The sequence below is a fragment of the Heptranchias perlo genome, chromosome 19 (genome assembly GCF_035084215.1).
Source record: "Heptranchias perlo isolate sHepPer1 chromosome 19, sHepPer1.hap1, whole genome shotgun sequence".
Classification (NCBI taxonomy): Eukaryota; Metazoa; Chordata; class Chondrichthyes; order Hexanchiformes; family Hexanchidae; genus Heptranchias; species Heptranchias perlo.
In genome coordinates, this window is record NC_090343.1 from 19,239,666 (window position 1) to 19,264,386 (window position 24,721).

Consider the following 24,721-nt stretch of genomic DNA (forward strand, 5'->3'; position numbering starts at 1 on the left):
AGAGTTGATCGGCCAAATGGCTGACTCTGTTCCTAAAATAGAACAAGTAGATTGGAAAAAAAAATGAGAGAATTTTTTTTTATTCGTTCATGGGATATGGGCGTTGCTGGCAAGGTCAGCATTTATTGGCCAGCATTTATTGCCATGCCTAATTGCCCTTGAGAAGGTGGTAGTGAGCCGCCTTCTTGAACCGCTGCAGTCCTTGTGGTGAAGGTTCTTCCACAGTGCTATTAGGGAGGGAGTTCCAGGATTTTAACCCAGCGACGATGAAGGAACAGCGATATATTTCCAAGTCGGGATGGTGTGTGACTTGCAGATGGTTTTGTTCCCATGTTCCTGCTGCCCTTGTCCTTCTAGGTGGTAGAGGTCGTGGGTTTGGGGGGTGCTGTCAAAGAAGCCTTGGCGAGTTGCTGCAGTGCATCCTGTGGATGGTACACACTGTAGCCACTGTGCGCCGGTGGTGGATTGGGTGCCAATCAAGTGGGTTGCTTTATCCTGGATGGTGTTGAGCTTTTTGAGTGTTGTTGGAGCTGCACTCATCCAGACAAGTGGAAAGTATTCCATCACACTCCTGACTTGTGCCTTGTAGATGGTGGAAAGGCTCTGGGGAGTCAGGAGGTGAGTCACTCGCTGCAGAATACCCAGCCTCTGACCTGTTCTTGTAGCCACTGTATTTATGTGGCTGGTCCAGTTAAGTTTCTGGTCAATGGTGACCCCCCGGGATGTTGATGGTGGAGTATTCGGCGATGGTAATACTGTTGAATGTCAAGGGGAGGTGATTAGATTCTCTCTTGTTGGAGATGGTCATTGCCTGGCATTTGTCTGTTAAATGTAATACTCTGTTCAGCTTTTATTTTTGTGACCTGAGTTAGAATTCCTACCTGGGAGCAATAAATGCTGATATTGGGTTCCTGAATTAGGAGAGTGTTGCATTCCTCAATGCTTGCGTCCTTTGCATCTATATTTACAAAACTTCAAATACCGAGGCTCATTCTTTTTGAAAAAAAGTTGGTATCCAAAAAAAAAGGCAAATTTTACACCTTTCAATAAAAATTTGAATTAAAAAAAGGAAACTCAGGCAGTACGTTGAATATCATGCATAGTCCCCTGTGTGTCTCACAGCCATAGTATAAAAAAATCCTGCCCCCAGCATAGTACCCAACTGCCTGACATTTAATTAAATGTGGATGTGTGCACCAACGTTAGGGCATATATGACATGCCTGACAGCTCTCACTGAGTGTCACACAGTTAGTCTGTGCACATGCCAATCTAGACTCTAATTTTAAATTGAAACTAGTTCCCATCAAGTTTATATGATCACAGCAGTGCTTGATGTTCACTCGCACATCCTCTCCACAGGGGAGAACCCGCTCCCCCATGGCAATGGTGTAGATCTACTTAAGTGAATTGAGGATCCAAGATTCAAAAAGAAGCCATTTCAAAAGCTTTATTCTAGGTAGGTGAGGATGTTGTATTAAAGCTAAAGCTTTGTGATCCAAAGGCTTATTGTCATGATTAGAAAGAATGAATTTGCATTTGTATAGCAACATGTCATCAGGATATCGCAAAGTACGCAATGAATTACGTTTGAAGTGAAGGTAATTGCTATGTAGCAAAGTTTTACATAGCTAAGTACTTTTATGCAGTGTCCCCTCTTTAATACATACGACAGTTCCATTACTTTATGTTCTGGCTGTTTGATGTTGCTGTGATATAGAGATGATGTGGAGATGCCGGTGATGGACTGGGGTTGACAATTGTAAACAATTTTACAACACCAAGTTATAGTCCAGCAATTTTATTTTAAATTCACAAGCTTTCGGAGACTTCCTCCTTCCTCAGGTAAATGTTCGGAGACTTCCTCCTTCCTCAGGTAAATGAACATTTACCTGAGGAAGGAGGAAGTCTCCGAAAGCTTGTGAATTTAAAATAAAATTGCTGGACTATAACTTGGTGTTGTAAAATTGTTTACAAGTGATATAGAGAAGTAATGGTGCTTTAATTCACAATATTTTACACTTTTCCAGCCTTTTCTGACTTTGCAAAAAAAATAATTAAAGACAGAAAAACTGGAGTTATACTGCTCGCTTTGAGAACACAAACAATATGGCTCTGTGGAAGAGAGCTCATATCTCAAGGGCACCGATTTTAACTCTGGCCCAGTTTTTGGCAAGTGAGCAGCAGCGTGAATTAGAAACTCACCCGCTGCTCCAGAAATAAGGGCTGGGGTGTTTTAACCCTTGGGTTTCATTTAAATCCCACTGGTTGACTTCTCACCCATTCCATGTGGGAAGTCGTCGAGACGTGGCAGAAAATCGTGAGGCAAAGGCCATCTGCCGAGACCAGGTAAGATTTCCCAACCCCCAGCCCTAATCATGCCCTATCCAAGCTCATCTTGTTCATGAGACCCACCTCCTGTTCCCTCGACCCTATTCCCATCACTGCTGACCACCCAACATCCCTCCTGGCCCCCATGTTAGCTGACACTGTTAACGGTACCCTCTCCTCAGGTACTTTTTCCCCCCCCCCCTTCAAGTCTGCCATCATCATCCCCTTCTCAAAAAAAACCAGCCTTGACCCCGCTGTTCTTGCAAACTACCGCCCCAACTCCTACCTCCCTTTCCTCACCAAAGTCCTTGAATGTGTTGTCGCCTCCCAAATCCGTGCCCATCTTTCCCCCAACTCCATGTTTGAACTCCTCCAATCAGGTTTCCGGCCCTGCCACAGCACTGAAACGGTCCTCATCAAAGTCACAAATGACTATCTGAGTTGGCCTGGCAGGAAACTCACTGCTGTCTTCTGCTCAGGCCTGCAAGTTAAAATTGCAGCCGGGTTCCGATGACATCATATGTTAAAAAGGACCCCATTTTGGGCAGGTCTCCTTGCTGCCTGCTACTGAGAGCAGGTGAAAATCTGAACCAGTCAGGTTGTGGCTGCTCCAGGGCAGGTAAGTTACCTGGGTGATTTTAACTGCCCACCAACCAGTAAAAAATCGCCCCCAAGGTTTACAGGCATTTGACAGGCTATCAGGTTACACTGCCACATTTGTGTCGTCATGCACCCAAAACCACTTTGCATCAGTGCAAAAGTGGCAAGATATATGTAGCCAGAAAAACTTGATGCTGAATTTACGTTTGAAATTACAGACTGAACTTCAAGTTGACTCATGCAGGTACTGTATACTTCAACTATGCCTTACAGCGAGAAACTGATACTGTGCAATGTTCTTGATTAGCTCTAGGTATTACTATTATACTACTAGGGCATATGTTACAGCAAAACTAAGCGTCCTCCTTATTAGGATATGCAGCTGATCTGTGCATTAGTACTGGTGTCTGTGCAGAGATCTTCCAAATCTGCCTCTCTGGAGTCTGGTAATCTTGTAGTATTTTAATGGTTGAAATTTGATTATGTTTCAGCTGAAGCTGAGTTGCCTGCTCTGTAAGAGCCAGATGGTTAATGTGAAGCACAAGCAATGTTGCTTCTTTTCAAATCTATGTCTGTAAATGACACATTTGATTATTTGTTGTGGAGCAACAGACTCACCCTTAATTAGTTGGATAAAATTCTCTAGCATTAGAGACCACAAAATAAGTGGATCTTTGAATGATGGAGCATGTTACGTTATTATCTTCTGAGAGAAAAGCACATGCCAGGAAGACTACAGCTAAGAGTTTATCAATGGAAAGGTCTGTAACTAGATCACTGATATTCATCTTTGTCAAGGCAACTATGCTATGCAAAACAATTAATAATTTTGTATTATGTGTCACATCAGTGGTTGACAATTGTTGATGTTTTGAGAATAAACCTACCATTCCCTGCTCTACATGTGTATCTGCAATTTTCCCCCAATCTCCACACCTGTCTCTTTGCAATATGGATTTGCTTCAAATCCTTTCTTTGGTACTGGTCTAGAAATTGGATCACTCCAGAATTAGGCGTCCGTATCCTTCTCTTCCTCCCGAGCCCCCATCCCCATCCTCCCTCTCTCCTCAAGTCCCCATTCTTCCTCCCTCTCTCCAAGTCCCCATTCTTCCTCTCTTCCCCTGACCCCTATTCCCCAGTCTCCCTCTCTTCTCTCCCTATCTCCCGACCCCCTTCTCTCTTTATCCTCGATTCCAGAGTGCACCCCACTGATTCCCGATTGTTCCCAACGCACCAACTGGCCACGACTGTGACATCACCGAGCCGGAGCCTTCACTGCGGCAGCAGTCAGTGACATCACAAAGTGAGGGGCGTGCTGTTGCAGCAGGAAATTTAAAGCACAAAGATCTCCCAGGCAGCTCGCAATAGCGCCCAGGAGATCCATGCTCCATTCCGGGAGACTCCTGGGTAATCCAAAGGGTCGGCAACCCTAGGAGGGTGGCAGCCAGGAGGATTGCTGTAGCTTTTAGTTTAAATTGGAAGTCTTTCGTATGGAACTTTTGTCACAAACTTTCTGAATATCTAAATAGATTATAGGGAGTGCCACTACCTAATTTATCTGTAACATCCTCAAAGAAGTTAAGGAGATTTATTCTTTTATAACTAATGTTTTAAAACCATTTAAAATATAAACTAAAGGGCACAATTCTAAAAGAGGCACAGGAACAGAGAGATCTGGGGGTATATGTGCACAAATCGTTGACGGTGGTAGGGCAGGATAAAGAAGCCTACGGGTTTCTGGGCTTTATAAATAGAAGCAGAGAGTACAAAAGCAATGAAGTCATGATGAACCTTTATAAAACATTGGTTCGAACACGACTGCAGTATTGTGTCCCGTTCTGGGCACCGCACTTTAGGAAAGATGTGAAGGCTGAAGAGATTTAGTAGAATGATTCCAGGGATGAGGGACTTCGTTTACGTGGATGGACTGGAGAAGCTGGGGTTGTTCTCCTTGGAACAGAGAAGGTTAAGAGGAGATTTGATAGAGGTATTCAAAATCATGAAGGGTCTAGACAGAGTAGATAGAAAGAAACAGTTCCCATTGGCGGAAGGGTTAAGAATCAGAGGACATAGATTTAAGGTGATTGGCAAAAGAACCAAAGGTGACATGAGGAAAAGCTTTTTCACGCAGCGAGTGGTTGTGATCTGGAATGCACTGCTTTGGGGGTGGTGGAGGCGGATTCATTCATGGCTTTCAAAAGGGAACTGGATAAGTACTTGAAAGGAAAAAATTTGCAGGGCAGGGGAGTGGGGCGAGCTGGATTGCTCTTGCATAGGGCCAGCACGGACTCGATGGGCCGAATGGCCTCCTTCCGTGCTGTAACCTGCCTAAGATTCTAAAAGCTTTTTGGGTTGTGAAACTTACGGAATTATATTTTTTTCAAAAAGTTTTTAAGTATAATGTAAGATGACATACGGTACAATTTTTCCATTTGCTAAATTAGACTCCCTAATCTGGTGGTCTATTTGCTGCTGTATGTCTTGTTCCTATGTGTGCATCTCAATGTTAAATAGGGACCAAGAAAATAGATTTCAGCTTTAAAGTGTTGCCCGCATTACTTCAACATCATCGCATAAGAATGCGTGGGGAAAGCCGAGCAATTTACTGGGATCTGAGCCAGGCTGACATCTCAAGAATGTTGCCATGTAACAAGGGAGATGAGATACTCATTTAGCATATGGCAAAATGCATCAATGTTGTGTTCATTGTGAATTGTTTGAGATTTTCATCATGTATTTCTCGGGGTGTGGAGATTTTGATGGCTTTTGTAATGCCAAATGTTCTATTGGTTAATTTGCTCCTTTTTTAGTTATCAGTGAAACTTTAAAAAAAAATGGCTATGGTTTCCTTCCTTGCTTGCTATTACTGTTTCCAAGCTACTTTAGCTAACAGTACTACACCTATTAACAAACCTTTGACTGACTAAAAACGACTTGCATTTATATAACCCTTTTAACTTAGTAAAACATTCCAAGGGGTTTGCAGGAGTGTAATCAGACAAAAATAGACACTGAGCCAAAGAAGGAGACATTAGGACAGATGACCAAACACTTGGTCAAACAGGTAGGTTTTAAGCAGCATCTTAAAGGAGGAGAGAGAGGTGGATAGGAAGAGAGGTTTGGGGGAAGGAATTTCAGAGCTTGGGGCCCAGATAGCTGAAGGCACGGATGCTAATGGTAGGGCAAAGGAAGTGGGGAATGCACAAGTGGCTAGAGTTGGGGGAGCGCAGAGTTTTCGGAGGGTTGTATGGCTGGAGGAGGTTACAGAGGCAGGGAAGGGTGAGGCCATAGCTGAATTTGAACACAAGGATGAGAATTTTAAATTTGAGGTGTTGCTGGACCGGGAGCCAATGTAGGTCAGCGAGCAAAGGGGTGAGGAAACTTTGTTCTACCTGGAACGTTTTTTTGAATAACAATAAAAGACTTTCACTTGCCCACTGATAACTGACAAGAGCATTCTTCATAAGCACCTTGATGCATTGATCAGAAAACTATGATTGATGGTCTTATTGCTGGGCATGAAGCTATTCAATACTGTACAGATAATGAATCACTTTACACTTTACAGTCGGGCATCAAACACATGAACAGATGCTGCCTTGCAACACATTTGAAATGAATGAAAGGCAAGATTTACATGATGAAAATATTCCTTATTATAAATCAGTGAAATCCCCAGTAAGTGAAATGATAAACCAGAATGGGAAGGCTGGGGCATGCGATCAGGACAAAGTACTCCTCCATTTTTTCTTTATAACCACAACATCTTACCTTTTTGGATATATAGTTGTCTTAGATTTAAGGAGACTTTTATGTTTTAGTCTCTGATTCTTTTCTGAAGTACTCTGTGACAGGTTACAGGAGCAACCTGGCACTTCCTAGCATAGCTATATGAATTTCAGTGGGAGCTAGCAATTCAGACCAGCTTGGGGCAAAGACAGACGATTGTGGTTTTTCCAGGGTTAAATGGTCTGGATTGACTCTGGGTCAGTCCAAAGTGCTGGCTCCCATGCACACTTGCAGCATGTCCTTGTATCCAATATGACCAGCGCATCATAGAAGGGGTTCCTAGAGCCAGAAAACCAAATAAACAACAGCATCTCCTTAAACCTGAGATAAATGGTGGTGATTTTATTTTTGCGTGTGGGCGTGATGAGTGAATGCTTTATAAATGAAGTTCTCAGCCCATCAGTCTTTCCATCTCCTCTGCATTCGGTAAGCATAAACAGTATTGTGTACAACTAGCTGGTATTCCCTAATTAAGTGGTTTCATGTGTTGCAGATAATTGCCTGCACATGATATTAAAAAGTTAGGATTTAATGAAAGAAGGGAATAGGATGTGTGACTCACATTAATTACTCAGCATGTGGTTGCTGGCTATTTTCTAAAATGGGTGCATTAGAAAACTAGAATGGCTTTGGAATAGATTACATATTGTGAAATGAGCCTATACACAAATGGTTACAAATGTAAGAAAAACACTCCCTTTATTGTTCTTTCAGAGCTCCCTGAAGAAAAGAAGTAGTCGTGTTGCTACAAAACCAGAAAAGAAGCCCATGCCGCAGGTACAGAGACAGTTCTATTTCAGTGGTGGCAATATCTCTGATTTGATATCAGTGGCTTATTACAAGTTGTTCTAGTTGTATACACTCAGTGTGAAAGTGTTTAACTGCTCAGTAGACAAGAGGCGTCGACAATTCTTTTGAGTGTCCTCGTTTTTGTTTGTGAATGTGTACAAGCTCATTAGGATAGCTCGTAAATTTATCCGTTTTAAATTCAAATGAAAGTAAAGCAGCAGAGAAAACACCTGGGGAAAAAATGATGTAACAGATGTGTAATTGGAACGGTTATCTGAGACCTTTTCTTCAATGGCAGGTTGATATTTCATGGAGCTTAAAGTGTCATTGTTCTCCTGGTAAAGTGACTTGCGTGTCATTTTACGAAGTTTTCAAACTGAAGTGTGCAGAAGTGATTAGGCGTGGCACTTTTGTCCATTTTTGGAAATATTCTTATTATGAATACCACATTGCAAAGGTCCTCACTACAAGTATTACAGCTGTTGCTGCAGTTCAAAACTTCCTGGTGGCCTGTCAGATGGCTGCAAAGGAGAGATTTCTGAACAAGCAGTTTCAGGAACTTAGCTGCTTGAAAACTTTCCTGAAATATAACTATGGCCCTTTGACACCAGTCTGTACCTCATTTAAGATTCCCAAATTATTTAGTTACAGAACAGCATTGGTGGCAACATAGGTAATCTGTTCATCCTATTAGTGGGAAATAGTGGTTGATGCAGGGAGACCCAAGAAAGTTCCAGGAGTAATTTGAAAAGAAGAAATCATGCCTTCAAATTTAAAAAGGATTAATTTCTCACACTAGAACATCAGGTGTTATTTGAGATGTTGGCATTCTGTAACTAGATGGCTGTGCTTGCAGCCTCCTCCGTTAGATTTAGCAGGTTAAAACAAGCCCATCATCCTTGGATCACAGCTTAGTGTTCCTTGGAAACGTGATTATGCAGATTTATCTTTATCCTTTTTAAGAATACTGCAGTTAAGGTTGGAAACGTGATTATGCAGATTTATCTTTATCCTTTTTAAGAATACTGCAGTTAAGGTTTTGAACAATGCTTCTTTAGTGTTTTCATTTATGAGGGTGACACGCCCTCCGTTATCTTTCTCCTTTTCCTGGTTCTATTTCTTCTGGATATCTGCCAATGCTTGTTTGAAACCAGCCACTAGAAGGTGTGTAACAGTGGCTAGGGAATGATTCACCCTCTGATTCACCCCCCACCCCCCCAGTCTGCAAGAAAGCACCTGGCCTGCACTCATTTGTCCATAGCAGGAATCAGTAAAATCAGGATGATAGTGTGCATTCTATGTTGCAACTTTGCTCAACGTAGCATGTTGCTGCCCTTGTGTGCCATCAAAATTGTTTCGCAATTTACTATTTAAATAGTAAAGAGTGTGACAATATATTCTGAACTACTGTGCAAATAGTCTTTAATATACTTCGTGAATATGCACATTGATATTCTTTTTAATTCAAAATAGGAGGATAGTGCTGATCTGAAATGCCAGCTCCATTTTGCTAAAGAAGAAGCCGCTGTGATGTGCAAAAAGCTGACCAAGTTAGTAAAAGAGAATGAAAACATGAGAGAAGAGCTGGTGAAATACAGCTCTCTTTATGGTGATTTGGACAATGCAGCATCTATTGGTGACATCGGAGAGTCTCCTCATGTAAGAGAAGCTGAACTAAAATTGCATCTAAAGCTGGTAGAGGAGGAAGCCAACATTTTGAGCAGAAGGACAGTGGAACTGGAGGTTGAAAACCGTGGACTAAAAGCTGAAATGGATGATCTAAAAGGTCACTGTGAGAAAGAACCCTCAAGCCAGGATATTAGACTGGGAATTACCAGCACCAGCTATGGCGAGTTTGGGGAGAATGTAGGGGAGCTCAGGCGTCACCTTCAATTTGTGGAAGAGGAGGCCGAGCTTCTAAGGCGATCCTTAATTGAGTTAGAGGATCAAAATAAACACCTCATGAATGAACTAAATAAATACAAATCTGAGTCCAATCAGGAGTCAGCATGGTCAGATAGTTGTCCATCACTAAACGAGCCTTCCCAGGAGGAGCTCATGGCAGCAAGACTCCAAATCAATGACCTCAATGGGAAAGTCAAGAAGCTGGAATATGAGAATCGTGTGCTTGTTTCAAACCTTCAGCGTTATGACTTGGCATCCTACCAGTGCCAAAAATGCTGCAGAGAGCTTGATACTGAGCTTAGTGATTCTGCAGATATCTCTTCACCACAGTCCAGGAGAGAAGTACCCGTTGGAGGTGAAAATGATTCGAAGGAAACCCAAGAGAGAACCTCTGGAAGTGGGAGCAGCAGAATGGCTGATAACGATGATGTCACTGCTAGGTTGTTGGGAACAAAAGACCTTGAAATTCTGTTCAGCATTAAAGATCAAGCTGAGCTTGTTAGTGAAGCCATTGATCTCTTAATTTCAGATACAAGTGGCTTAAATTCTGGTGCCATGTTTTGTTCAACCATTGAATTGCCAAAGCAGCCCATCAATGAAAGTAATGATGAAGCTGCAAATATCAATGATCCTAATTTAATCAGCACCATTAATTCGAGGCTTCTTGGCTTGAAGACCGAGCTGGCATCTGTTACCGAGAAAATTGATCGCCTTGGTGAAAGCATCAGAGAAGAAAGCAGGAGCTTGTCCCCTTTACCCCATCTAACAGAGTCAGCAAGCTTCTTGTCCACAATGACATCAATGTCTCAGGACTTGCCCATGGATTCTGTAGGAAAAGAATTTGCAGCCGATTTCAAGGTAAGAGGATCTTTTTTCCTTGCAGTTCTCCTTCTTGCTCCCTGTGACAACATCCTGGTTTGTCCTGCTACACAGCTGTAGTATTAAAATCATAATAAAAGTTTTCTAAAACTAATCCTCAAAATATAAATTTTAGCAACATTAATAACAGAAAAGCTAACGACTCATTGCATGAAATGAACACCTTGTATCAGCATAGAGCTTTGTACCAATGAAGTGTGCATGGTACAAGAAAATGGTGTATGTGTATGAATGGGAGGGATATACATTTCGAGTAACCTGCCAGGAATTGTCAGTAAAATGTTGACGTATGTAATAATTGTCACATAATTGGTAAAATAACATTTGAGGTCCATTGTTACTGTTGCAAAATTAAAAATTGGTTTTAGCATTTGAGCTTTTACCAAGTACCACGCCAAATTTCTCACCGAGATATCTTCACTGCTTTCCTCCCTCAGCCTCTGCACCAAACGACTTCTCATCCTCGGTGATTTCAACCTCCATTTCAACTCATCATTCTCTCTCTCTCTCTCTCTCTCTCTCTCTCTCTCTCTCTCTCTCTCTCTCTCTCTCTCTCTGAGTTCACTGCCCTTCTATCCTCCCTTAATTTCTCCCTCAATATAAACTCCCCTACCCATATTCATGGCCACCCCCTCGACCTTGTCATCTCACATGGCCTCTCTATTCCCATTGTGTCAATCGTGGAAAGGACCATCTCTGATCACTTCCTTGTATCCCTCTCCACTCACATCCCCCCTCCCAACCCCACTTCTTTCTGTGTCCGCCCCTAGAAAAAAAACTCTTCCCCCAGATCACTTACAGCGGCACTTTCAAATTCCCAACTGTCTAGCCTTTGGCCCTCCATTCGCCATAACATATCTGTAGCTACCGATCTGCTTAATCACACCCTCACCTCCACTTTTGATGCCCTTGTCCCCATTTAAATCATTACACACTCTCACCCTGGTCATTCTCCCGGTATGGCCCTCATCTCCACTTCCTTAAGTCCAAGGGACACAGACTTGAATGTTTATGGCGGACAACTGGTTTAGCCATTGATCTCCTGATCTGGCTGGACCACATAAAACTCTCTCGGGTCCTGTTCTCCTCTGCCAAAACTGCTCACTGTTCCAGGATCACCCTGGAATGCAAAGATAACCCCGGGCTTCTCTTAGTTACAAATCGTCTTCTTAAACCCCTCTCCCCTGCCTTATCCACCCTCACCTCCAACAAAAAGTGCGAGGAGCTCATTGACTTCTTTGTCACTAAGTTTGAGACCATCCGTTCACCTGCCCCTGCCGCTTCCCTCCCTTCCCCTAGCCACCAAGCCAAATTTCCCCTATGGTTCCCCCCAGCCCGAGCCCTGAACTCGCATCTTTCTCTAGTTTCTCTCCTATCTCCCCTCATGCACTCTCTGAGCTCATCTTGACCATGAGACCCACCTGCTGCTCCCTCGACCCTATTCCCACTAAACTGCTGACCACCCAACATCCCTTCCTGGCCCCCATGTTAGCTGATATTGTTAACGGTGCCCTCCCCTCAGGTATTGTCCCCCTCCCCTTCAAATCTGCCGTCATCACACCTCTCCTCAAAAAACCGACGCTTGTCTCCTCTGCCCTTGCAAACTATCACCCCATCTCCAACCTCCCTTTCCTCTCCAAAGTCCTTGAATGTGTTGTCTCCTCCCAAATCCGTCCCCATCTTTCCCGCAACTCCATGTTTGAATCCCTTCAATCAGGTTTCCGCCCCTGCCACAGCACTGAAACGATCTTATCAAAGTCACACATGATATCCAACGTGACCGTGACTATGGTAAACTATCCCTCCTCATCGTTCTCGACCTGTCTGCAGCCTTTGACACGTTAACCGCACCGGCCTCCTCCAACGCCTCTCCTCCGTCGTCCATCTGGGTGGGACTGCACTCACCTGTTTCCATTCTTATCTATTCAGTCATAGCCAGAGAATCACCTGCAATGGCTTCTCTTCCCACTGCCACACTGTTACCTCTGGAACCTCCAATGATCTATCCTTGGCTCCCTCCTATTTTGCATCTACATGCTGCCCCTCGGCAACATCATCCGAAAACATGTCAGATTCCACATGTACGCTGACAACACCCAGCTCTACCTCACCACTACCTCCTTCGACCCCTCCACTGTATCTCATTTGACACATTGCTTGTCCGGCATCCAGTACTGGATAAACAAAAATTTCCTCCAACTAAATATTGGGAAGACCAAAGCCATTGTCTTTGGTGCCCGCTGCAAACTCCGTTCCCTAGCCACCGACTCCATCCCTCTCCCTGGCCACTGTCTGAGGCTGAACCAGACCGTTCATAACCTTGGCGTCCTGTTTGACCCTGAGATGAGCTTCTGACCGCACATCTGCTCCATCACCAAGACCACCTACTTCCACCTCTGTAACATTGCCCATCTGTGCCCCTGCCTCAGCTCATCTGCTGCTGAAACCCTCATCCATGCCTTTGTTATCTCCAGACTGGACTATTCCAATGCTCTCCTAGCTGGCCTCTCGTTTTCCACCCTCCCAAAACTCTGCTGCCCGTATCCTAACTCGCACCAAGTCCTGTTCTCCTATCGCTCCTCTGCTCGCTGACCTACATTGGCTCCCGGTCCGGGAACGTGTCGATTTTAAAATTCTCATCCTTGTTTTCAAATCCCTCCATAGCCTCGCCCCGCCCTATCTCTGTAACCTCCTCCAGCCCTAAAACCCTCCGCTATCTCTGCGCTCTTCCAATTATGGCCTCTTGCACATCCCTGATTTTAATCACTCCACCATTGGCGGCCGTGCCTTCAACTGCCTAGGCCCTAACCTCTGGAATTTCCTCCCTAAACCTCTCTGCTTCTCTACCCATCTCTTTTCCTTTAAGATGCTCCTTAAAACCTACCTCTTTGACCAAACTTTTGGTCACCTGTCCTTATGTGGCTCCGTGTCAAATTTTGTTGGTTAGCGCTCCTGTGAAGTGCCTTGGGACGTTTTACTACGTTAAAGGCGCTATATAAATGCGAGTTGTTGTTGTTTTTTGCTCTAGACGGTCATTTCTTTGAGTTAAAACAGATTGATATCAAATTGATATCTCAGTGGTCTGAATCCTGCTGCTATAAAGTTCAATGTAAGTTTCTAGATTGTCAAATGTACTCGGGTAATTTTACAAGTTTATGCTCATGTTGCAGAGCTCTGCATGGAGGACAATGTGCCCAAATGCCTATTGCACACCCCCACCAGGCAAAGCTCCAAAACAGGGCTGCAGACTTGTAAAATTACCTCCTACCTTTGTACATCAGGACCTGAATTCCCTTTTAACATATCTATGCACATCCTGCACTTCAGTTTGGGTTTTCTAAAGTTGGGTCCTGAAGCTTCCCCATCAAACATGAAAATAAGAAGTGGAGACTGGTGGGATCACAGACCAGTACATGATACCTGATGTGGGATTAGGATTTGTGTTTTAGTTAGCACTTGTCTTTTTAAGCCCAAAAAGACCAAATTTGGCCTATTTAAATGTATTTATCAGAAAATCATGTTTATTGTGCAAATAAGGATTTTTTTTTTACATTATCCATTTGGCAAAAAGTGAAAATGTTATTTTTTTTTAATGAACTAGGAGATTCTTAGTTATTGAAAATAAGTGCACACCATTTTTGTTTTTTCTTCTTTCTTGCGCTATCATTAGGCTGGAATTAGAATTTTCCGGTTCTACTCAGCAAAATGCAGGCACAAAAAATCATATTAATGAAGTGACCATTAGCTGAAAAAGAAACAAACCTTGTGGAAGCAAAGACTTAATTTTGGGGATTCCTGCTCTTTGACTGTTGTGCACTGGTCAGCATAGTGGAATGGAAAGTCCCAGAACATCACTCTTAATTCATAATTAATAAACGAGGACCGTATGGGAACCTAGGCGACATTTATAAATGTACCCCATCAAAATGAAACGGTTGACTTATGTGGAGTAAAGAGTTACGGCAAGCATATCTCAGTATACTTAAAAGGCAGTATCTAGCTTAAATGGAAGTGTAATGTCTGCACCGTTGAGTTTAATTAACTCAGCACAGACCAGGGATCTAGCATTTTTTTTAAAGGTCCACCTTATTTGATGAGTTTTCCTAAGAGCCATGACGCTCAAAACCAAAACTGCATATTAATGGCATGGAAAATATTGCCTCTGTGCACATATTGTATGCTTATTCTGCCTAAACCTCACTCTTTAAATACTTAAAAATTTCCTTTTTCTTCAAAACTGCAAATTTTGAAAGTAGTGTTCTAAAGTAAAATTTAGGAAAATTACAGAAAAGTTTTGTGGATCCACAGTATCTCAGCAGGTTTAATCGTGAGTGACTGAGACAGAGGAGAAAAGTCCAAGTTTCAATCCATGGTCTGAATGAGTTAGCTGAACTCAACTAGCACTATGGCTCCTGCTCCTGATCACTATCCGGTGACCTGTGCTGGAATCCACAAGTGCGGACATCGGGTGAGCGCAGAATCGAGCTGAGCTGTAGTCACCCATTTTCAAATATCCTGACTAACATTTACTGTCAAGACCCACACGTGAATAATAGCCTTTTGGACGAGGTAGTTGAGGGTGAATGACACCCAGGTACTTGTATCACAATAAAGAGTCAGTGCCTTCAGAAGAGGAAAGAAGCAAATTGGTAGAGATAAAGGGGATTTTTAAATAACATTTTTGATTTTAGTGAAGAAATACTAAAATCAATGAAACCTTAGAAACTAAAGTACAAACTTTAGGCACAGAATACCCTAATGCATCATTGTATTCCTCCTGCAATCATTGTGTGACCAAAATGTACATTGGCTTCCTAAAATTCAATAAAACAAAGGACATGGCTGTTTTAATCATTGCAGCTCTCTTCATGGTAAGTTGAATTTTAACCATTCAATAAAAAAAATGGTAGAGACGAGTAGATACTTTTAATGGTGGTGGTGGGGGGGGGGGTGGTTGCAGTCTTCTTCTTTTAATTCAAAGTCATTTAATTCAAATTATCTGATGCAGTTTTTAGCATAAAATTCCCACGTCACTGTTATTTATGTTGCTTAATTCAATTGTTTAGATAATTCAAATTTTTTGTGCTAAGAATTTGAATTATCAGGAGCAAACTGCATCTTACCAAGGCTTCTGTACTCTCTACAGTGACACTCCATTAGGAGCAAATGAAACACTTGCAGTATAATATTTGTGTTAATTGGGTTTTTATCTCACAATTTGACGATCACACAAGCAGCGTAAGCTGGATATTGGCTTCTTTGCTTATCAGTTTGATGCTTATGTAGATTAGTCGATTTGGGATCACGACTTTTTATTGCTTCAGAAAATGTTTCCTAGAAGTGCATGCACACCCTTGATTGAATCAGAGCTCTATTGCCTGCATGCTGCTGGTTTAATCCCTGCATCATTCACTGCATGTGCACCGTAACAGGTGTTTGCACACTTTTTCTTCTCTTTTCTCTTTTTTTCAAACAATTCAGCCCATAATTTTGCTCATTGTCTTTTTAATTTTGTTTACGACACTCTCATATGCCACTGTAATAAAGATGTTTTTCCTTTTCATACTTTTCTTTGTCTTGTAGTTTTTTCAATGTTTACTATACCCAGTTTTTGTTTCTTTGTTCCTTCCCTATCCTTTGTTTTGTTTTCATTAACTTGCCCATGCATGCAGCAGCCTGACTTTAGGGATCAAGTGGACTGGCAGCAAGATGGGGGCCATACCCCGGAGATCTGTGTAACCGATGCCGACACCGAGGAGTACCGGGAAAATGCCAAGGAGTATAACATCTACAGGCGCGAGGAGAGTGACTCCTATGCTACAGAGGTAAATTTATAAAATCATCTGTCAATATAAAATTTCTAGTTAATAATGGAAAATACAGTGTAATTTTTCTAAGCATCCACTATCATTAGTGCAAATATATAAAAACCAAATCTCCCATAGTGTTACTCATGGTAAGTGAGAGGATGCATTATTTTATAAGGAATATTATACCATGTGGCACATCAAATATTATTCTTCTCATTGTGTATGTGTGTTTTACGGTTAAAATGTCTAATTCCTGTCAAGTAAAACTGGATGAATTTCTACAGTGATTAATTAACAGACTGCAGACATTCTAGCTTTGGCATTGTGATCCTGATAAGTTGTGTTGAAGCATAACACAGAAATTTGAGTTTGACATTTGAAATGTAATGGACAGGAAATATGCACTAGATGTATCACTTTTGTAATCGTACTAGTGAATCTATTGTGGCCCCTCTTAAAGTAAGTCAGAGATTTGCTGTTTTATAAGGACAGAAACATTTACCGTTGTGTGTCCCTTTAAGGCTAAAAGGTGTAACTGCTCTACATTCTTGAAATGAATGGTGGATTCACATTAGCGTTCTGGGGGCAAATTTTAACCCGGAGCTGGGAAGTGGGTGGTGGGGGAGGGGGGGGGGGGGGGGGGAAGAGAAATTCCTGATGGGGAAACCCGGAAGTACAGGTTTCCTGGACGTCCTTACGATTTTGACGTAAGGACGTCTTTTTTGTATTTTTTTTGTCGGTTTCCCACCCAACAGGCCAGCTAGATTGACAGGCTGGCTTCAGTCGGATGGGAGAAGAGCCAGGAAGCAGATGCGAGCAGGTAAGTCTTAGATTGGGCGGGGGGGGAGGGGGAGGGGGATTCGGAGGTCACCAGTTGCGGGGGTGGTTGGGGGTCGGAGATTGTGGGGGGGGGGGGTCGGAGATCGGCGGGGGTGGGCAGGCGGGGAGGGTCACTGTATGTAGGCTTGTTGGGGCTGGGGCACGCACTCCTGCTCCACTGGGCCCACAAGCAGTGCGATAAAGTCACCTGCGATTTCAGGCCTTTTCTCCTCCTCTTACATGGCGTGAAGCAGAAAGCCCAGGTATCCCGCCCCCAGGAGTTAATTTTTTTTTTAAGAACTGTAAAAATGGAGGCCCGAAGCCTCTTTGAAAGGTTTCACTGACCAACCCACCTCCCAAGAGTGGTCGCCCGCCCCTCATCCCACCTCCATTAAAACCGGAAGTGGGCAGGTTGGAGACGTGTGGGAGTCAGGTTATACTTTATTACAAATTTTACCTTCCCGTCTGTTCCTGGGGTTAAAATCTAAGCCATGGTTACAGATGCAAAACTGTGGTTTGTTTGATTGGCATGTTAATTAATAAGTTGGAGACAGTGTGGAAATGATATGTTCTTAATGAAAGGAAGCTGACACAAATAGCATTTTCACATTGCTTTGCCACTGGAAGAAAGAGAGCTACTTTCAAGAGGCAGAAAGTGTACATGATCCTACCTGCAAGAAACATTGTTTTAAACAATTTAAATTTTCCCACATTTACACTTAGCCCAGAGCAGCTTGTGATTTTTGATGTGTTTCAGCTCGCTTCTCTCAAGGTCAACTGCTGCTCTTGGGCAACTGGAAGTTAGGGCTTGGGGCCAATCAAATGGGAAGAGTGACACAAACCAGTAGTGGTACAGTAAATTTGCCTAGGTTAGAATAAATCTTCCTGTAATTAGAAGTGACACATAGCATTAAACAAATGTTACAGAAGGCGTACACTATATGCAAAACTTTTAATATTTTGCATAGGTACAGATAGATGTAAATTTTGAAGAGTCCACTCTTCAGAGGTCACACTTTGTTACAGATGCAAAACAAACTGTTTTAATAAGAGAAGGAAAGCCAGTTATTTTTGCTGTTCTTTCTGATACCGAGCATGAATCAGGGCTATATAACCAGCTGTCAATCTCCAGAGAAACAACCATCCTCTAGTTAACCATATGTAAGAGGAATTGCCCTCAAATTCACATAAGAAGGTGCCTGTTTAGGCCATATTTCTGCAGAGAGTTCTTGAGCAATGGCCTTAAAGGGATGGGCTAGGTTAGCAGCTAAATGTCACAACCACCCACCAGGTTCCATGCCATCCATGAGCCATGTCATGGGAGATCAGCTAGTACATTATATTCCTGGACTAGGTACTTGTAAACATTGTAAAGTCTTTGAAATTTCAGGTGATTACTGTAATATCAGCAATGATCAGTTTCCTATGCCGTGAAATAAAACTTTTGGTTAAAATGAAAGCCTGTAGAAGGATCCTCAACTTTCAGGGTTGTCTCTGTATCTGTGCCATTCATTCTTGTTAGATCCCAGTTTCATGCCCTGGTTGTGCTGGGCTATCAGATCTCATGCAGTGAAGCACTGGGGATGCTACAATCAGCCTCACTGTCCCAGGAAAGGGGAAGGAATAAAACTAGCCACTCCTGATTACTGTACAGTGACTTACAGTGGGCATGTTAGGATTGTGCTAACCTTTGACACCACTCTTGAATAGCCTCATGTATGAAAAATAGCCACTTGGGCAAGGATCTGGAGGGCTGCCACTGACCATCAAACTATACCCATCATGAATCACCTCCTTCAGAAGAGATGCGAAAATTAGGAAGATAAAATCCAAGGTGAACATAAAGGTGTGATGTACAGTGATTACATGTCATGGTTATGAGGATAGATTTTCCAGCCCTGGTCCTGAGGCAGCAGGACCAGATTGCAGCAAGTTTACACTCACCAGTTTGCGTAAAGGCTGACCTCGCGCAATCTTCTGAGGCTGTCCTAATTAAATACGCATAATGAGTTCCCAGTGCGGATTGAGCCTAGTGTTGGAAGCTCGTTGAATTCAGGGTGGGCAGGATTTCCTGCCCAACAGTAGTTCTGAAAGGGCTGCCGCTGCTATTTAAAGGGCAGATTATTTTCTTCTGGGCAGCCACAAAATCTGTTGCAGCATATCTTGGTATTTTATTCAGTTTCATGGAGGAAAAAAAGGAAAAGGACTGTCCCATTCTTGGATGCGGCACTGGAGGTGCTGCTGGAGCAAGGGAAGGAAAAGAGTTTTGCCCTGTTTGCCCATTGTCCGTTGCGTGAGAGGAGGTGGCCGAAAGGGTGAATGTGGTCTCCAACATCCACAAGAGCGAGGAACAGATGAGGAATAAGTTTGGCAGCTTCAGGAAAACAACCAAGGTAAGATTACTCAGCAAATATCTAGACAAAGTAAACAGGCAAAATATGCATGCCACAAAGAGCTTCTTCTCAGCATGTCACCACTTGACTAAGACTGCACACAAAGCATTCCAACGATCCTGCAGTTTTTGTCACAGATTCAAATGCATGCCCATAATGCTGTAGGGCAAATTTTGTAACTACAATTGTGAAATCTGGAACTATTTTTATACTTGCATCTGTAAAGTTCTGCCCCCAAAGCAAGTTTCCAACAAAAGTTAGGTGCTTAATGCATATTTGTTGACTCAGATACAAGTGGGGATGAAAGGTTGGGTGGTATTCAATGTCTGTCTTCTTCAAACCTCTGAATCTCAACATTATTTATCTACTTGCAGGACAAGGCTTCACATAACAAGAGGGAACAAATTTATACAGGAGGAAGGCCTACAACTTCAGGCCCTTAAACAGATTTACGAAGGCCACTCTACAAATCCTGAGACCAGAGGCCATAAACAAAATGAGGGAGGCCTCTCCCAAGCTCAGAGCTGGCGCATTCCTGTTCCTGTTGTTCTTTCTACCCCTAGTTACTCACTGTCACACAGTCACATTCTGCAACACCACAAACAAGGTATCTGTTCTTGTCAGTTATGCCCAAATATCAGGTGGCAAGTGGATGCAAGTATTGGAAAACTGGGCAGAGATCCCTTAGACCAGAATTCCATCCATTTAGCACAACAACTAATTTTACAATTGGGTTTTCTACAGGTGTGAGATGTGCCTGCCAGTTTACAGTTAATTATATTAAAATCAGCCCCGATTATATTACTTAGATATCCACGCAACTGCCCAGTGTTTATGCTGGTATAGCAATCGGTCATTTACCTGCCCAAGAGAAATGGAAGTCCAGGGCTTCTATGGTTTACAGAAGTGCATTTAAAGATCCTTATAGTAATATTAGTCACAGCATTTTGAGATTATTTCTGAAGTTTTATTTTTCCACTTAGTTGCTCAGGACTGTTTGTGCCAAATGCTCTGACACTGCCATATTTTTCATATATCCATGATAATGGGACAGTGGGTTTTGTAATAGGAATCCATTTTTACTTATGCTTTTTGAAGGAAGAAAAGAAGGAACAATGAAGGGGAGCCAGCCAGGTAAGAGTGTACCAGAAGCATAATACACTGGGAGGTTACTCCTATGCAGATCAGTGGGCACGCTGAGGTAGTACCCAGCAGGAGGAAAATGGCTGGAGTAGGCACGGATGAGGCAGCTGTTTCTCTGGCAATCCCACACCCAGTTCATCCAGATGTCTGTTCAAATGACACAAAATGTACCAGAAAGTGGACCAGACCAGGAAGCCACCACAGCACTAGACATGGCACAAGCAGTTGCACAGTCATCTCATGACTCAGCGGAAAGAGGTTTAAGGCCACCTGCATCCCAAAAGGCACATGCTGAAACCCAGCAGCTGGCCAGCTCATTTGTTTCTCCCACTGAGATCATTCATTTATTGAGAATGTCATCTGATGGAGCATTTCTAATGATTCTTCCTAGCTGTAACTGATCTTTGGACTTGAGCTTGGTGGCGTGTTTTGCCACTGGTTGCAGCCGAGGCTCTTGCCTACTTGTTCTATGGGATTTTCTCTCTATGTAATGAAGTTGTACAACATGCAACACAGTACTGTGACCTTTGACACCTTGGTGTCCCTATAATACTAAACAACCCCTGATCAAGCATTTGTACCATAATGATTCTGGTGGCAGAACCATCTCAACAAGGTCACTGACCAGGGCCGAAGAGGGTGTCCGAGATCACCTGGGAGCCATCCATACAGTTTTTTTTCTTCAAGTACTGGTGGCACAGTAGATTGTCTTAAAATGAAGGCATTGTGACTGCTACCAGGGTAGTGGATATTCATTGTATTAATTTTGTGTATAAGTTCCAGAGATCACCTGCACATTAATGGCATGGTTCCCCTCTCTGTTCGTGAAAGCTATGGTATTTGGTGTAGGACCCTGGATGGCTAATTGTATGCTATCTGTAATGCCCTAAACTTTGGAGAAATCTGGCACATGGATAAAGTGCAGGATTCTATCGTGTTGGTGCTGTCTTTCCATTGGCAAATTTGTGAGTGACAACACATCTGTTACCCATTATATGCATTGGTGCAATGTTGATTTGGCATATATCTCTGAGGTAACTTGGAACAATCCAGGGCTTTGGAGTCTTTACAGCCACAAGCAGAGGTGTCCCTTTCTGAATGTTAGGCTGGAGGATATGGCATAACTCATGACTGCTGAAGTGGAGCAACCAAAACACGATCATCTCGGCTGTACCGATTATTGCCTATCCCTAATTCTCCTGAGATGGTGGTGGTGAGTCTTCTCCTCCGACTGCTGCAGTCCTTGCGGTGATGGAGTTCCCACAATGGTATTAGTTAGTGAATTCCCAGATATTGACCCATCGACAATGAAGAAATGGTGGTATATGTCCAAGCCAGGACAATCTATGACTTGGAGGGAAATTTTGGATGTAATGGTGTTCCCCGACATTGCTGCTCTTTGTCTTTCTCAGTGATAGAGCCCACAGAGAAGGGAGGTGCTGTCGAAATAAGCTTGGCAAGTTGCTGCAGTTCATCTGTAGATAGTACATACTGCAGCCACAATACACGAGTAAAATTGCAGCTCCCAGAAATGAAAATATGAAAAATATTAGCAAAAAAAAAACAAAGTAAGACTAAATCAAAAATTGCATACAGATTAATGCAGAAAGCACAAATCTAAGAGGTGAAACTACAGCAAGAAATACTCCAACCTGCCTTTAAGATCTCAAGTTCTTGAAGTGAAGAACATGTCTTCCCAGCATTAACTATTTACATGGGCTCAGTCATTGCACTGTACTTTGGCAATGAAAAACCTGGAAAATTGCACTTTTAAGGTATTTTGAATAAGTTATCATTTTGAGGCTCTAATTGAAGACCTTGCATTGCTGCACTGAAATATAATCCAGTCAGAAAATTGCACTTGCAAGGAATGGGCAGACGGCCTTCTTAAACAATTTGCAGGCTCCCACTTGCCCATTCCTTGCTGGTATCAGCAGCGATGCAGACCAGAAAATTAGCCCTTTTATTTTTTATATTTCATTTTTCATTCTGTTTTAATTGCATAGTAAAATTTATTTTAAATTCTCCTATCTAAAACCTTTCCATCAAAATTTTAAAATAAAATGATGCATATTTTCCATTATTTTGAATATTCCTGAATTTGCTGAGACCAGAGATAGATCTTGGAGAAATGGTGCAATCTGTAGAAAAAATACAACTATTTTTAAAATATCCAAACAAATTTGTAAAAGTTGAAAATATCAGAGTTGGAGGGAATCTCACATTATTCCACAGTTCCATGGTGCATTCACTAATATATTTAGGTTTATTATGAAAACATTAAAAGGATAGCATTCGCTGCCTTTGTTGTTATTGTACAAATGCTTAATGCAGTTGTTCAAATTCCTCCCCTCTATTTCAACATACGAACATACAAATTAAGAGCAGGAGTAGGCCGTGCGGCCCCTCGAGCCTGCTCTGCCATTTGATAAGATCATGGCTGATCTGATTGTGACCTCAACCCTACTTTCCCGTCTACCTACTATAACCTTCGACTCCCTTGTTAATCAGGAATCTATCCAACTTAGCCTTAAAAAATATTCAATGACCCTGCCTCCACCGCTCTCTGGAGAAGGGAGTTCCACAGACTCACGACCCTCAGAGAAAAAATTTCTCCTTATCTCCGTCTTAAATGGGAGACCCCATGGGGGTGATTTTAACCCCCAAGACCGGGTGGGTTGGGGGCGGGTGGGAGTTGAAAATAGTTGTTTTTTGGGTCGCAACTGCAGCCCAGCTTTATTTCCGGGTTTAATGTATGCGCATAAAATTACAGGCTTCCCACTGGGAATGCAAAGTCCAAAAATTTAAACTGTGGCCCCTAGTTCTAGTCTCTCCCACAAGGGGAAACATCCTCTCAGCATCTACCCCTTCAAGTCCCCTCAGGATCTTCTATGTTTCAATAAGATCACCTCTCATTCTTCTAAACTCCAATGTATACAGGCCCAACTTGTCCAACCTTTCCTCTTAAGATAACCTCCTCATCCCGGAATCAGTCGAGTGAACCTTCTCTGAACCACCTCTAAAGTAATTATGTCCTTTTATTAAATAAGGAGACCAAAACTGCACACAGTATTCGAGATGTGTTCTCACCAATGCCCTGTTCAACTGTAGCAAAACATCTCTACTTTTATATTCCATTCCCCTTGCAATAAATGACAACATTCCATTTGCCTTCCTAATCACTTGCTGCACCTGCATACTAACTTTTTGTGATTCATGTACTAGGACCCCCAGATCCCTCTGTACCTCAGAGAGTTCTGCAATCTCTCTCCATTTAAATAACATACTGCTTTTCTATTCCTCCTGCCAAAGTGGACAAGTTCACATTTCCCCACATTATACGCCATCCGCCATATTTTTGCCCACTCTCTTAACCTATCTATATCCCTTTGCAGATTCCTTATGTCCTCTTCACAACTTACTTTCCTACCTACCTTTGTGTCATAAGCAAATTTAGCAACCATACATTCGGTCCCTTCAAGTCATTGATATAGATGGTAACAAGCGCTAGCTAACCTGTTTAATATAAATGGATAAATGTCTCCATTAAAATTATGGAGAAAAGAATTCGAGTGCATAAAGGGGCAATTTTCCGAAGACTATCTGGCAGCTTATATTGAAAAATGATATGAACTGCCCATTGATTTTTGATGTGCGCTGTTGGTGGACAAGGTTCTTAGCTATCAGTGCATACTCCGAAAATCGTCCCCTAAGCGTTTGAATGATAATCTTGCTGATTTTAGTTTCTGTCCTTAAACTGTAGAGACTTACATCCTTCAAAAGGATCCCAAGTACCATTTCCACGATTTTGCAGACAATAGTTTGGATGTATTTTGTTCTCTCCACCTCCTGTATTATCTCTGCTGGGGAGCTGTCATTAGTTCTCAGCTGGTCATTAAATGGGAAGCTTTACCTCAGCACAAATATTTTCACTCATTTGTATAATTCTAGAACCTCTTTGCAGTGGTTGTGGCAATTCTTGCAGCTGACGCTGCCTTGTCCTCTTTTTGGCGAGGAAGGTAATTTGGTGATGTGAAAAAAATGTGAGGGGAAAAACAATCTAAAAATTGCCTCTTAGTCCTACTGCAAACTCTGAAAGTGCTATGATTCCTTGTTTAACCAGGTCAAAGAACTGCAACTTGATTTATCTGAAGCCAAGGAGACTATACGGGGACTGCAGGAGCAGCTTGTTCAGGAAAGGGAGCTTCGGAATGAAGATGCGGAGAGATTTCAACAGAAAATGTCACAGGTCAGCTATTTTTTA

The 24,721-nt window shown here is 42.5% G+C and overlaps 1 protein-coding gene across 1 annotated transcript in view; it reads left to right on the plus strand.

Annotated features, from left to right (window-relative positions):
* Window positions 1-24,721, plus strand: part of mtcl2 (microtubule crosslinking factor 2) — a 72,087-nt gene that overhangs the window by 23,938 nt on the left and 23,428 nt on the right. The window contains exons 4-7 of the mRNA XM_068000412.1: window positions 7,434-7,496; window positions 8,982-10,271; window positions 15,965-16,117; window positions 24,581-24,706. Coding sequence (XP_067856513.1) covers window positions 7,434-7,496; window positions 8,982-10,271; window positions 15,965-16,117; window positions 24,581-24,706 — 1,632 coding nt within the window. The remainder of the gene's footprint in view (window positions 1-7,433; window positions 7,497-8,981; window positions 10,272-15,964; window positions 16,118-24,580; window positions 24,707-24,721) is intronic.